The 14,658-nt window shown below is 57.6% G+C and overlaps 1 protein-coding gene across 2 annotated transcripts in view; it reads left to right on the forward strand.

Annotated features, from left to right (window-relative positions):
- UNC5B (unc-5 netrin receptor B) overlaps positions 1–14,139 on the forward strand; it is an 86,047-nt gene extending 71,908 nt beyond the window's left edge. The window contains exons 3-17 of one of the 2 annotated variants that reach the window (XM_066242427.1): positions 575–718; positions 1,178–1,281; positions 2,567–2,747; positions 3,630–3,797; positions 4,496–4,660; positions 5,059–5,091; positions 6,629–6,823; positions 7,149–7,538; positions 8,153–8,237; positions 9,087–9,255; positions 9,368–9,601; positions 11,046–11,195; positions 11,770–11,934; positions 12,364–12,545; positions 13,315–14,139. In XM_066242427.1, the coding sequence (XP_066098524.1) occupies positions 575–718; positions 1,178–1,281; positions 2,567–2,747; positions 3,630–3,797; positions 4,496–4,660; positions 5,059–5,091; positions 6,629–6,823; positions 7,149–7,538; positions 8,153–8,237; positions 9,087–9,255; positions 9,368–9,601; positions 11,046–11,195; positions 11,770–11,934; positions 12,364–12,545; positions 13,315–13,480 (2,531 nt within the window). In that variant the 3' untranslated portion in view covers positions 13,481–14,139. The remainder of the gene's footprint in view (positions 1–574; positions 719–1,177; positions 1,282–2,566; positions 2,748–3,629; positions 3,798–4,495; positions 4,661–5,058; positions 5,092–6,628; positions 6,824–7,148; positions 7,539–8,152; positions 8,238–9,086; positions 9,256–9,367; positions 9,602–11,045; positions 11,196–11,769; positions 11,935–12,363; positions 12,546–13,314) is intronic. The other variant, XM_066242428.1, reaches the window with a different exon arrangement.
- The last annotated feature ends 519 nt before the right edge of the window (positions 14,140–14,658 follow it).

Here is a 14,658-nt window from a genome sequence, read left to right on the forward strand (position 1 = left end):
AGAGAACTGCACAGACCAATGTCCGGTATGGCGTGGGGGCATGAGCAGGACTTTGAGAGCAAGTGGGCGTGGACCAGGGTCCAGGGGCTTCCCTGAGGCCCAGCCCGAAGCTGACTGCAAGTTCATGACACCAAGAGGACAGAAGAGAGTTCCAGGCAGGGTTCTGGATGTGCAAAGACCCTGTGATAGAGGAGCCAGGGTTGCATGAGGGACTGGAAGATGCCCGGTGAGACTACAGTGAGGAGATTGTGCAGGGCCTAGGGGCTAGGTGCAGGATCTGGGTCTTCATGCCGAGAGGCCAGGAAACATAACCCGGGGAATGACATGCCATTTGCACGTTCTGAAGGCACACACTGACTGCGGGGTAGAAAGTGTGTCAGTGGAGAAAGATGGCTTGTTTCGCCGTTGCCGCTTCCAGGTGAGCTGCAGTGGTGAGTAGGGTCAGGGTGGAGGCAGAACAGGTGAGAACGACAGGTGGCAATGAGAAAGGAACTCAAGGGGTAGGAGGGAGAGCTGTCGGGTATCCTTCGCCTGTGTCTTCGGGCCTGCCCCTGACCGTGTCTCTCTCCCCCAGGCCTGCGGGTGCGAGAGGTGCAGATACAGGTGTCTCGGCAGCAGGTGGAGGAGCTGTTTGGGCTGGAGGATTACTGGTGTCAGTGTGTGGCCTGGAGCTCTGCGGGCACCACCAAGAGTCGCCGGGGCTATGTCCGCATTGCATGTATGCCACCCTGATACCCCGCCCCCCCATTCTCTGGGCCCTGTTCCCTTCCCTACGGATTTCGGAGAGAGAACTCCATATCTGTGGGGATATCTGGCTGAAGACACCCGCAAAAGCGACATTGGGGCCATGGACACTAGCTCTAAGAGGGCTTCTAGACCCAGACACACATTTGTAAAGGCCCATTTTCTATGGTCTATATAAGGAACCTGCCAGCTTCCTCACCATCCCAGATCACCATGTACTAAGAATCCCATAGTCAAGGAGGGAACCCTGTTCCCGCAAATTCACCTGGTAAGGCCCCACTTTGGAGAAATGGGTATTTCCCAGGTAAAGGCCAGGCGTCCCCATGAGTATTACCTTGGTATGCACTGCCACCATGTGGCTAAAAGGGGACACTGCAGTCTCCTGCTCTGCCTGGCTGGCCTCCCTCACTGTACCTTGCCTTCCTTTCCCCAGACCTGCGCAAGAACTTCGACCAGGAGCCTCTGGGCAAGGAAGTACCCCTGGACCACGAGGTTCTCCTGCAATGCCGCCCACCAGACGGGGTGCCTGTGGCTGAGGTGAGTGGTCGCATGGGGAACCCTGGGCCATGGCAGAGGCCAGCCAGGCATGGTATCAGCCATGATGCCTCAGGCTTCCCGAGCCCTCACCACTTAACAGAGAAGGGAACCACACATGCCCGACCCCATCTGGGCTCTCAGCAGGCACAACCTCACCAGATGAGGTCCAGCTGGGGCAGGAACCCCCAGGGCTCCTTGGGTAGGCTGCAGGCTCAGACTCCTTCAAGGCAAGTGGCCACACACACCATCTCCCCCTGCGCCACCCAGAACCCAGTGCCCAGCCTTATGGACACCAAAGTGTCTCCTAATGTATGTTCTGAGTGTGTACTCACCCCACAAGCTGAGTGTGTACTCACCCCTTCCCCTTATCGTGTGACCTTTGCACCTCTGGGCAGCGCCCTTCTGTCCCCTCTCATCATCCCTGCTGTGTTCCAGATGTGCTGTCTCTCCCACTCCCTGCCCTGGAGGTCCAGGAGTTGGAGCAGAGCATGGGGGACAGCTCTGCTTTGCTGCCAGGGATGCAAGCAGAACAGGGACCAGGGGACATGGGACCCCATGTTTGACTCCAAAACTTAGCTCTAACTACTTAGCCTCCCCTCGCTCATGTCCTTGTCTGCAGAGTGGGCTCAGACAGATACCCTGTACGACAGCTGTCTCATTGGGCTCCCACATATGTGGGCCACTTGGCACGTTGGTCTTCATAGCAGCCCTGCAAGGTGGCTGTCCTCACCCCATGTTATGGCTGGGAAAATAGTGCTGGGGAGTGGGAGGGCAGAGTGGTCACGGTGACTAGCTAGTGAGTGGCAAAGCTGGGATTTGAACCCAGGGACCATGTTCTTAATCACCTGCCAGGCCTCTCACCCTCGCTGAGGGAGTTAGTATGAAGAGTCACAGTGAAGGCGTGTGCTCCTTGCTAACACTTATTTCACTCTTACTCTGAGCTGGTCACTGTGCTCTGCACTTGCCACGTGCTGTCATTCAATCCTTACAGTAGCTCAGCAGGTTAGATGCTGTTAAATTCCACCTTGCATCTGATGACATTGAGGCTGAGTGTCCGTCCCTTCCCAGGGCCACCTGCTGGTGGGTGGTCATCCTAACCGCTGTGTTCTGTAGTGTTCAACACAGAGCCTGGCTGGTGGAGGGCCTGCCTCACTGTGGGTGGACATGGATAAAACTGATATCCTGTTGATGGTCAGACCCCCCGACCCCTCCAGAGCGGGCCCACTTCCCAGGATGCAGGGGAGAAGGCACTGGGTCTTCATGCACCTCAACCCCGTTCCTGCAGGTAGAGTGGCTCAAGAATGAGGACACCATTGATCCCACCCAGGACACCAACTTCCTGCTCACCATCGACCACAACCTCATTATCCGCCAGGCCCGCCTTTCCGATACGGCCAACTACACCTGTGTGGCCAAGAACATCGTGGCCAAGCGCCGTAGCACCACTGCCACAATCATCGTCTATGGTGCGGTCAGGGTGGGGGCGAGGGCGGCGAGGGAGGGGGGAGCGCCCAGCGCTAGATGGCCACCTGCCCTGCCCTACCCAGGACACCAGCAGCACCCTAGGGAGTAGATGGGGAGGATGAAGCCCAGAGAGGAGATGCTGCCTCCAAGGTTAAATAACAAAGCTTGTGGTCAAGCCAGGCACCCCGAGTCTAGCCAGACTCACTCACCCCTTCTCAGACCCTTTTTCTGTCTCTGAGGGAGAAGACCCAGTTCTCTCGGAGTCAGAGCTGGGGCAGGGCCCAGTCGACATTCCCATACCCAAGCCTCTTGTCCTAGCAGAAGCAGAGTCTGCTGGCCAGGACTGTAGGCTGTTCCTTGCTGTCCCCTTGGGTGGGAGGGGCGGAGCCACAGCTGAGATGCCTGGATGTTGTAGAAAGAACCCTGTACCCGGTCCCAGGTCCCCCTCACTCACGGAGTTATCCTACTAGCTAACACTTATTTCACACTTACTCTGAGCCGGGCGCTGTGCTCTGCACTTGCCACGTACTATCCCATTCAATCCTCACAGCAGCCCTGCCGGTTAGATGCTATTAAATTCCAACTTGTATTTGATGACATTGAGGCCGAGTGTCAGTCCCTTCCCAAGGCCAAGGGTATCAGCCCTCTCTGGACTTTCATTGGCCTTTGAGCAATGGGGCGGGGAATTGACGGTAACCTCAAGGGTCCCCTTTGGTGCTGACGGTTGCAGCCAGGCCTGCCTCCTGGTATCTGAGTCCCTAGCCCTGCAGGCAGGAGGGATACTAGTAAGGACCAGCTTCAGCAGAAGACTCATCAAGGTGGAGGGATGAGGTTTGGGGATCCCCTGGGTCGCAGAGCCAGGCCAAATGGGCTGACCCCTGCAGTGAACGGTGGATGGTCCAGCTGGGCAGAGTGGTCGCCCTGCTCCAACCGCTGTGGCCGCGGCTGGCAGAAGCGCACACGGTCCTGCACCAACCCTACCCCGCTCAACGGAGGAGCCTTCTGTGAGGGCCAGGCTTTCCAGAAGACTTCCTGCACCACCGTGTGCCCGGGTAAGGCCTCTGGCCAGGTGACACCGGGCCCATGCCCAGCTCCCAAGCTCTGTCGTCTGTGCTGTGGTGTTTGCCAGAGTCAGGACAGCTGTTCTCTCCCCGTCATGGGGAAGAGCAGGTGCTCATCCCGGGGCCCACAGCTAGTTAAAAAGGCTGGACTAGGTTATACAACCTCTGTCCTCTTGTTCTTCCTTGGGCTGCTGGAGAGATGGAGGCAGAGGCTCTGAGCTGCGGTCTGAAGGGTGGGCTCTGCCCTCTGGGCTGAGGGTGTTAGCCCCCTGGGCCAGTGGCCCAGAGCTGCCTGAAGTTAGGGAGCCTGCACTTGACTGTGAGGCACACCGTGCAGCTGACCCCAATCCTCTCCTTCATCAGTCTTTGTCTAAGTGCACCTCCACTGTGGGTCTGTCCTTGCTTGTCTGGCTGTGTGCTTTCTTTGGGTACGTGTGTGAGAGCAGGATGATGTTTTCACCGTGGGTCAGTGTCCTTGTATATGGGCTTGTGCAGTGGGCCGCCTCTGTGTGAATGACATTATGCATCTACTTGTGTTCTCTGCCCACCTGGTACACCTGACTGCCCAGGTGTGAGGCTGTGTGGATACAGCGTGGATTTCTCTGTGTGGCCTGCGTGGTGCATTGTTGATCTCTGTGCACATAGCTGTATGTGTGTGTTCCCATGTGCCCTGTGCTGTGCTCCTGCAGTGGATGGAGCGTGGACAGAGTGGAGCAAGTGGTCAGCCTGCAGCACCGAGTGTGCCCACTGGCGCAGCCGAGAGTGCATGGCGCCCCCACCCCAGAACGGAGGCCGGGACTGCAGTGGGACTCTGCTCGACTCCAAGAACTGCACCGACGGGCTGTGCATGCAAAGTGAGCCTCGGGAAGGCGGGGCCCGGACGGGCTGTGCATGCAAAGTGAGCCTCGGGAAGGCGGGGCCCGGACGGGCTGTGCATGCAAAGTGAGCCTCGGGAAGGCGGGGCCGGACGGGCTGTGCATGCAAAGTGAGCCTCGGGAAGGCGGGGCCCGGACGGGCTGTGCATGCAAAGTGAGCCTCGGGAAGGCGGGGCCCGGACGGGCTGTGCATGCAAAGTGAGCCTCCGGAAGGCGGGGCCCGGGGCGGGGCCTGGAGCCAGATAGGGGGCCCGGCCACACCCCCAGACCTCTGCAGCCACCACATCCATTGTCGCATCCGTACCATTCTCCATTCCCTCTCTACCACCTTTTCCTGCCACCTGCATCATTGTCTTTCCCTTTATTTCCCTTGACAGATAAGAAAACTCTAAGTGACCCCAAAAGCCACCGTAAGTCCCATTTCATGGCTCTCCTCTTTCCTCTGGGGTTCTCCTGGGCTGGCTTTTGCAGGGTGTGGAGAGCAGGGCAGGGGAGTTGAAGGTGCCTCCCCATCAGCCCCCCACGGGGCTCTCAGGACCTGATGCCGCGGGGTCACGGCCTCCACTACTTGCAGACAGGCAGACCCTGGGGCACCCTCCTGACCCTCCCATCCAGGGGAAGAAACAGTCTCAAAGACAAGGGACCTGTCCAGGGATCCAGCCAGGGTTTGAACTGAAATGTTTTCCTGGCTTGTGATAATTAAACCACAGTTTCCAAGTAGTTTTGGAATCATAAAATCAGTGGTGAGCCCCCGAGCCCAGCTCACTGGGGGGCCGAGCTGTTGACTGATTAGAGATTGTAAGTCTCCAGGTCAGTAGCCCCCAGGGGTTAGCAAGGACCTCAGGAGGCAGAGCCCAGTCCGAGGAAGCTAGAAGCCCCCAGAGAGGTGGGAGCCAGCCCTGAGGGCGATGGGGGTCAGAGGGGGGCTGGGGTGCAGAAATGGGTGAGCATCGTGCCCCGCCTCTTGAAGGCTCGGGCCTACCGTAGGGGAATGGGGCCGGCAGCGATCCAGGCAGGGGAGGCTGGCCTGCTGCCCTGAGGGCCCAGGGGGCGGAGAGAGTGGACAGGTGCTGCCTGGAGCTCCAGTGTGGGGGCCACTAGCCACGTGTGGCTATTTAGACTTGTATTTACCTGAATTAAAATTAAATACATTTTAAAATTCTTAAGTCTTACCAGCCATATTTCAGTTATTCAGTGGCCACGAGTAGCTCATGGCTGTCACGTGAAACAGCACAGACACAGAACGTTTCCATCATCGTAGAAAGTTCTGTTGGCAGCCCTACGTTAGACCCTGACCCCTTCCTGCCTGGCTGTATGCAGTTATTCCCAGCTGTGCAGCAGGCTGCCCTGCCCCCATCAGAGCTCGGTGTCCTCCAGCCCCGTGGCCTGCCTGGGGGAGGGTAGTGTAGCCAAGGGAAGCCACCCTGAGCCCCTCCCACCCCCTCCCCCTGCTCACCTCCTCTCCACCCCATTGCCCTGCATCTCATTCCCCTCCTGCTGTGCCCCTCATGCCCTTCCACGGCCCCCTCAGCACAGAATGGGGACAGCGGGTCAGAGCCCCACTTGCAGACATTGCCAGGGACCTGGCCCTCTGGTCACAGCTGGAGATTGCCACAAGCTGCAAGTGGGACTCTGGTTTTGATCCCAGCTCTGACAGGACAGACTGTGGCACCCATGACTGAACCACAGGCCGTCTCCTCCTCAGCAGTGAGCAACGAGTTACTCTTGCCACACTGAGAGGGGAGCAGGGCCGAGGGTTTGAGACCATTTTACTTATAAAGACAGGTGGTCAGAGAGGCTCAAGTCTTGCCTGAGGTCACCAGCCTGCCGTGGTGGGGCTCAAACTAGAATTCAGGCCCTGCCCCGCCCTAGGACCCTGGGTTCCCCGGCTCCTTGAAGGCCTGGGCCTCTGCCCCTGCCCCTTACGCAGCCCTCCTGTCCCTGCAGTCCTGGAGTCCTCTGGGGATGTGGCGCTGTATGCCGGTGTCGTGGTGGCCGTCCTCGTGGTGGTGGCCGTGCTCATGGTGGTGGGGGTGGTGGTATACCGCCGCAACTGCCGTGACTTGGACACTGACATCACCGATTCGTCTGCGGCTCTTACTGGAGGCTTCCACCCAGTCAACTTCAAGACTGCAAGGCCCAGTAAGAACGTGGGAATACCTGGATTGGCGGGGGGGGGGGGGGGGGGGGGGGGGGGGGCACGCAGTGGGCGTGGCAGACAGACAGACCAGCCAGATCAGAGGCTCTTGACTCCCTGGGGTTTTTCCAAAGTTTGTTTTAGAGTTAAGTGTGGATTGGTGGGTGTCAGATGCAGAGAGGAGAGGAGTGGCCAGGCTGTGAATCCCCAAAGCCTTTCACAGCAGGACGTTTGGGTGGGGTTTGCAACAGGAAGGTCCCCGGCAGGAGCGGATGTGGGACTGAGCCAGTGAGGCATGTCTGGGTCTGACTATAGCCACCACCCCTGCAGACCACCCACAGCTCCTGCACCCCTCTGTGCCTCCGGACCTCACAGCCAGTGCCCGCATCTACCGCGGGCCCGTGTATGCCCTGCAGGATACAGCCGACAAGATCCCCATGACCAACTCACCCCTGCTGGACCCCCTACCCAGCCTCAAGATCAAGGTCTACAGCTCCAGCACCACCAGCTCTGGGTCAGGCCTGCCAGACGGGGCCGACCTCCTGGGGGTTCTGCCGCCTAGCACGTGCCCTGGCGACTTCTCCCGCGACACCCACTTCCTGCACCTGCGCAGCGCCAGCCTCGGCTCCCAGCAGCTCCCGGGCCTGCCCCGTGACCCGGGAAGCAGTGTCAGCGGCACCTTCGGCTGCCTGGGCGGGAGGCTCAGCATCCCCGGTACAGGTGGGTCCTTCTCTGCTTGGCTGTCAGCCTGGCCTCTGCACATCCTCTGGAACCCCAGCACTATGCAGCAGAAGAGCCCATTTCACAAATGAGCAAAGTTAGGCCCAGGGGAAGATGTGACTACAAAACAGAAGATCTGGGGTCAACCTGCTTCTGCCTCCAGAACTTTTGCCCAGCCACTTTAAACCTGTTCCTTCGCCTGTTTAAGTAGGGGAGGATACCCTGTGTATTTCAACAAACCTTCAGGGCTGTCCTAAGCTTTGGCATCAGAAGGGCAGGGGTGCCCATCTCAGGTTGCGAAGCCAGCAGTTACCAGTTACCTAACTTCATACCCAAGGCTGGAGCCAGCACTAGGATCTTCTGACTCCAGGTCTTTGCCCCATCTCTACACCCCATCGCAATGCCAGAGGCCCCTGTGCCACCCTCTGTGGTCAGTGGCCCGACCTCTCCTTGCACCCAGTCTCCAGACCTTCTCTCCCCACCCTCTGCTGCTGGCCATCTGGAGCTCAGGAGATGTCTTTCCCTGCCCCAAGCTGGAGGCCAGCACCCCACACCCTGTTCTAAGCTCCTGAACTCCCTTTGGCTCCTCCCAGCTGACCTCCCTCTCTCCCTAGGGGTCAGTCTGCTGGTGCCCAACGGAGCCATCCCCCAGGGCAAGTTCTACGAAATGTACCTCCTTATCAACAAGGCAGAAACCCTGTGAGTAGAGAGGCCCCAGCCTTGGCCCGGCTGCCTCCTCTTCCTCTCGCCCTGCTTCCTGCCTACCCTGGGCTCAAATATCATTTTCTCCCCTCCAAAGCCTGATTCTAGGGCCAGTTAGTCCTCCAAGGAAAAAAACATTGATAGATCTTCTGACGTTCATACCTGAAACTTGCACAACCAGCACAACAAATTATACAACTTGACAGGCAATTTACAAATTGGTTACAATATGAAAAAAGGCTAATCTCCTTACTCTGTAAAGAGGTTTTAGAGACCAATAAGAAAAATTTAACATCTTAGTGCAAAAACAGGTGAAAAAAATGAATAAGTGATTTACACATACTATTATGCACATACACATACAGTGGCCAATAGGCTATGAGTAATTATTCAAACTAATTTGTAATCAAATAGTTCATTCAAACAGCCATGAGATATTGGGAGGGTTTTTTTTTCTTCATGAGTTTGTAAAAGTTTTTTTTTTTTCAAAGACAATCCCCTCATACTGGCAAAGCCTGGGACACAGCCCCCGGGGCGTGCTGTGGGAGTGGGGAGCAGCACTGGCTCTCCAGAGCACAGTGTAATAACACCTGTCGACAACATCCCAGGAGTGCGAAACCTTTGGAAATGTGAGCCAGGATTTGGCTGTGAGAATGTCATATTGTGATAGCAAAAATCTGGCCACAGTCTGAAGGTCTATTCCATTTCTCTGCCTCTCCTTACCCCCTGGGAACCCCAGGGGCGGAGACCTGCTCGCTCTCTGTTACCCCAGGAGCAGGGGCAGAGGTGGGAGCCCAGCACCATCAGAGCTCAGGCCTCCCCTCACTGCCGCCCTCCTGTCCCCAGCCCACTCTCGGAAGGGACCCAGATAGTATTGAGCCCCTCGGTGACCTGCGGGCCCACAGGCCTCCTGCTGTGCCGCCCCGTCATCCTCACAGCTCCCCACTGTGCCGAAGTAGCTGCCGGCACCTGGATCTTCCAGCTCAAGACCCAGGCCCACCAGGGCCCCTGGGAGGTGAGGAGCCAAAGCTGGGGGCTGGAACCACTGTCCGAACCTGCCCACCTGAACAGCCCCTGCAGGGCCTGGACTGGGACCTGTCTGCCCCACCCCCACTGTCACCCCACAGGAGGTAGTGACCCTGGATGAGGAGACCCTGGACACCCCTTGCTACTGCCAGCTAGAGGCCAGGTCCTGCCACGTCCTGTTAGACCAGCTGGGCACCTACGTGCTCACCGGCGAGTCCTGCTCCCGCTCGGCTGTGAAGCGGCTGCAGCTGGCCATCTTCGCCCCTGCCCTGTGCACGTCCCTGGAGTACAGCCTCAGGGTCTACTGCCTGGAGGACACGCCCGTAGCCTTGAAGGTAGGGCCAGGCCCCAGGGACCCACACAGCCCTGGCACACGGTGGGCACGTCACCCCGGCCAGCCAGCCGCATGGCACCTCCTAGGGTCCCCCTCCCAAAGATCGTGGTAACTGCCAGGCACCCTCCACCACCCTCAGCCTCATTCAGCCAGTCATTCCTCAGCCATTGAAATGGCATCAGACTCTCGAGATACAGAGGCAGACCAGCCGCAAGCCCTGCCCTCACCAGTCTCCGGGCTGGAGGGGGAGACAGACAGGCGGTCCCTGAGGGTGGGCTTCCAGAGGGCCGGGGGGCACCAGCCTGGCAGGGGCTTTCAGGGCCCAGGTTGATGGGGAGGGGGTCTGAGAAGGCTTCACAGCGGAGCTGGCAGGTTCCAAAGGAAAAGTAGGCACGCCGGGTACAGGATGGAGGGAGACAGCAGCTTATGCAAAGGCAGGCTCGTCTCTCAGTGGGACCAAAGCGTGCAGGGGTGTGTGTGCAGGGGAGAAGGACTGGGCTGGAGAGAGGCGGTGCTCAGCTTCCCAACACTCCTGGGGCCATGCCCAAGAATTTGGAACTGGTCCAGCAGGCAGGGGCGTAGACCTGGAGGACACCTGTCCACAGGTTCTCTTTTCCAGCGCCTTTGTCTCCCATTCTCATGTGACTTCCCATAAACTCTGAGTTGCCAACTGACGCAACAGAGGTGAAAAGACCTCTAGAGAGTGTCTCCTGCGGGCACCACGCTGGCCGGAAATTCCAGGCGGCCCATCTCAGGCTGGAGACTCCTGGGAAATGGCCTTGTAGCCTGGATCTCTTGGTAATGAGGCATTGGCTAACGTCCAGCTTTGGTCAGAAAAGGGAGTGGAGATTAAAAAGGGAAGCTGCCACATTTTGGCATGATGGCATTCTTTGTTTACTCAGTCCTAATTGGTCTGTATATCCATTCATCTATCCATCCAACCTTCCTTCCAACTTTCTGCCCATCTCTCTATATACTCCTTTAATCAGCAGTCCGTCTGTCCATCCAGCCTTCACACATCTGTCCATTTACCTTTCCTTCCATCTGTCCTTCTATTTTACTCCCATTCATTTGTATATCCATCTGTATATCTATCTCTGTCCGTCTTTATCCATCTCTGTTTATCCATGTATCTATTCATCCACCCATCAGTCCATCAATCCACCCATTTATCTACAAATCCATTTATACATCCATCCCACTATTGGTCCATTTATCTGTCCATTTTCTTATGTCTATCCATCCATGTATCCACAAGTAAGCTTTCTACGAGCACTTGCCAGATGCTTAGCCCTGTGCTCAGGTGGGTCTCTGCCCTCAATGTTACAACCTGGTTCCTTCTGCCCAAATCCGTCCCCACCCCCCAGCTTGCAGCAGGAAAGGGCCCACAGGCCGAGTATGATGGGCTCCCCCTTCCGACTGCTTCCCCTACTCCCGACCCACAGGAGGTGCTAGAACTGGAGCGGACCCTGGGTGGCTACCTTGTGGAGGAGGCCAAACCCCTGCTGTTTAAGGACAGTTACCACAACCTGCGGCTCTCCCTCCACGACATCCCCCACGCCCACTGGAGGAGCAAGCTACTGGCCAAGTACCAGGTGAGGGCTGGGCCGGAGGGAGTGGGCTGGGGCTCGGGTGCAGACACTTGGGGATCTGCCCAGGGAAGACCACGTTCCCCTCCCAGGCTATACCACCCTTGGCCCTGTAACCGGCCTTCCGTCTCCGTCTCCCTCCTGCCCAGCTCTCCACGCGCCCTCCCTAGTCATCCTGAGGCTATCTCCACATTCAGCACCGTTGACAGCCACACTCACACTCCCCCATCACACATTCCCGTGCACAAGTGTCTGTCCACATCGTCTTCAAAGAGGCCTTACCATCTAAGATCACTTGTGCCTGGCAGGCTGTCCAAACTGATCTACGATGGTCACAGAGCTCTGCCCCCACCTGTCTGTGACACCACTGAATCCACTGGCTTCCCGGCCCCAGGCACGCGTGCACACACATACACTCACACGTCCATACCTCCGCCTCCTTCTTCCCTTCCTCAGCTTCCTCTGCTCATCCGGGTGCAGAGGCCTGGGTTGCCCTCCTGAGCGGGCCCAGCCCTTTCTGACCCTCGCCCATCCCCTACCTCGGCCTCCATTTCCTGACCCTGACTCCCTTCTTCCCCAGGAGATCCCCTTCTATCACGTCTGGAGTGGCAGCCAGAAGGCCCTCCACTGCACCTTCACCCTGGAGAGACACAGCCTGGCCTCCACGGAGTTCGCCTGCAAGATCTGCGTGCGGCAGGTGGAAGGGGAAGGCCAGATATTCCAGCTGCACACCACCCTGGCGGAGGTGAGGGCTCACAGGCTGACGTGCCACAGGCAGGGCCCCGTGCTCGCCCCGCAGCTGAGTGGAAAGGCCATCTCCCACGGACATGGCCCCTCGCGCCCAAGTCTGAGTTGGGACGGTCACTTTTTGCTAACATTGTTGAGTCCTGACCCTGTGCTTGACAAGCGACAGATTATCTCACTGAATCTTTACAGCTGTGGCTGAGGCTCCTCACAGCATTGTGATCTTGAGGCTGCATTTGCATTTTCCCTGAGTGCACCCCTGCACGCAGACATGCAGCCCTCACCCGGGGGAGCTGACCCTCCAGGGGAAGAGGCTGGGGCTGGTCCGGAGCAGGTGGGACAGACGGGGGCCCCACGAGCTCACTGTTTCAAGCAAGGAAGGCTGCCTGGGGGAATCCTCTGCCCCTCTCACCCCTGCCCCCCCTTCTAGACACCTGCTGGTTCCCTGGATGCCCTCTGCTCTGCTCCCGGCAGCACGCTCACCACCCAGCTGGGACCCTATGCCTTCAAGATCCCACTGTCCATCCGCCAGAAGATATGCAGCAGCCTGGACGCCCCCAGCTCGCGGGGCAATGACTGGCGCCTGCTGGCGAAGAAGCTCTCCATGGACCGGTAAGTGTGGGGCCAGGCCTGCCCCGCCCCCCGCAGCCCACGTCTGCCTCCCTTTTGAGTGTGCCAAGTCTGGGATGCCTGTTCCTTGAGAAGCACTGTGCTTATAGGACTGGCCTGTGACAGTCAGATAAAGCCAGGCACAGCTAAGTGTGAGCACCATCAGCACCCCAGTTCTCAGGACGGGGCAGGGGCTCTGGCAATGCTGTGGAGGGACAGAGGCATCTTGATGTGAAAACTTTTCTGGAGAACTTACAATGCTGAATAAATACAATGACAATAATAATCATTGCTGTGATGTTATACTTATTGAGAAACCATTGAATAAACCTGCACTGAGCAGATGCCACTCCTAAGACATCTGTTAGAAATGGGTGGGCTTTACAAAGACGCCTAAGGCTTTCTTCCCACTCCCAGGAGTGCACTGGGCGAGAGCAGGCAGAGGATGAAGGCGGGAGGAAAAGAGAGTGGAGCGCTAGACTTCAGCAGTCTCTCCTGGGCCAGGGCCTTTCAGTGACAATAATGAGATGATGAATGCTGATGAGCAAGACAGTTTCCATTTTAGAGCTGAAGAGACTAAAGCTCAGAGAGGTACAGCGACTTGCCCAGGGCCACACAACACAACCTGCAAGCAGAAAGACTGGGACTCAGACCCAGGACGGTGGGAGCCCAGAGCCCACAGCCTGCCCACCTCCCCGTCCTCTCCCCACACCTGGGCTTCCGGGAGGTGTTGAGCTTTTGGGCAGCCCAGTGTCCTTCTTCCCTCCACCAGTTACCTGAACTACTTTGCCACCAAAGCCAGCCCCACGGGTGTGATCCTGGACCTCTGGGAAGCTCTGCAGCAGGATGACGGGGACCTCAACAGCCTGGCAAGTGCCTTGGAGGAGATGGGCAAGAGCGAGATGCTGGTGGCCGTGGCCACCGATGGGGACTGCTGAGCTGCCCCGTCATGCGGACTGGCGGGGACTGGCAGGAGGCGGTGCAGCGAGGTCCAGGCAGCCTCCTGCGGGCAGTTCAGCCTCCACTGGCCCCAGCTCACAGCCAGAGCCACCCCTCCTTTCGCCTCTTGCCCCACCCCCAGACCACCACCAGCCTTAGGAACTCCACATTCGCTGGTGTCAGGAGGACCTGCGGTTCCTGCTTTACCCCCTGCCGTCTCCCCTGGCTTCAGACCTCTGTGCAGAAACCAGCGTGGGGCTGAGGCCTCTGCAGCAGTCAGGGGAGCGAGGGGGCTGCCCCCTCCTCCACCACCTCCACCCGCACCTGGGACCTCTGGGTTAAGTTTATTTTAGTTTTGTTCTTCATTTTCTTCCTCGGCTATCGATTTCTCTTTCCTCCCTAAGCCCTCTGTCTTCACACCACTTTCCTCTTTGAAGAGTCAAGAACAATTCAGGCAAACTGCTTTCTCCTGTCCAAAAGCTAAAAGGAAAGAAAGGAAAAAAAGGTTCAGACTGCTAGTAAGGCTCAAAGAAGAAGAAAAACACCAAAACCACAAGGGAAAAGAAAAACCCAGTTTCTTAGGAAACGCAAACGATTTATTATCCAGATATTTGGATAAGTCCTTTTTAAGAAAAGAAAAAAAAAAGAAAATGAAAAACAACACACACAAAAAATAGAAAACTCTTTTCTTGAGTTTGGATGAGTGTGGGCGTGCTCGTGGTTCTGGCCAGGAATGAGTGTGTTTGTGTGTGTGTGTGTGTGTGTGAATCAGGAATGAGTGTGTGTGTGTGTGTGTGAGTGAGTGTGAATCAGGGGGAGAGAGACTGAACAGGGAACATTTTGCTGCTGCTGATTCCATCTTAGACTGATTTCTTATAAGGCCTCAGTTTCCCCGCTTGGACAGGCTTAGGTGGGGTGCTAGCTGTGGAACGTTTCCCTCTAAAATCTCAAGCGGACACCGAATGCCAACGCCGAGGAGCCCTGGGCTCTGGAGTGGGGTGGGTTCTCCCTTCCCTCCCCGTCCCCCGGCAGACGTTCCACGGGTTGCCCTGGGCTCTGGAGTGGGGTGGGTTCTCCCTTCCCTCCCCGTCCCCCGGCAGATGCTCCACGGGTTGCCCTGAGCTCTGGAGTGGGGTGGGTTCTCCCTTCCCTCCCCGTCCCCCGGCAGACGCTCCAC

The sequence above is a fragment of the Saccopteryx bilineata genome, chromosome 9 (assembly GCF_036850765.1).
Source record: "Saccopteryx bilineata isolate mSacBil1 chromosome 9, mSacBil1_pri_phased_curated, whole genome shotgun sequence".
Classification (NCBI taxonomy): Eukaryota; Metazoa; Chordata; class Mammalia; order Chiroptera; family Emballonuridae; genus Saccopteryx; species Saccopteryx bilineata.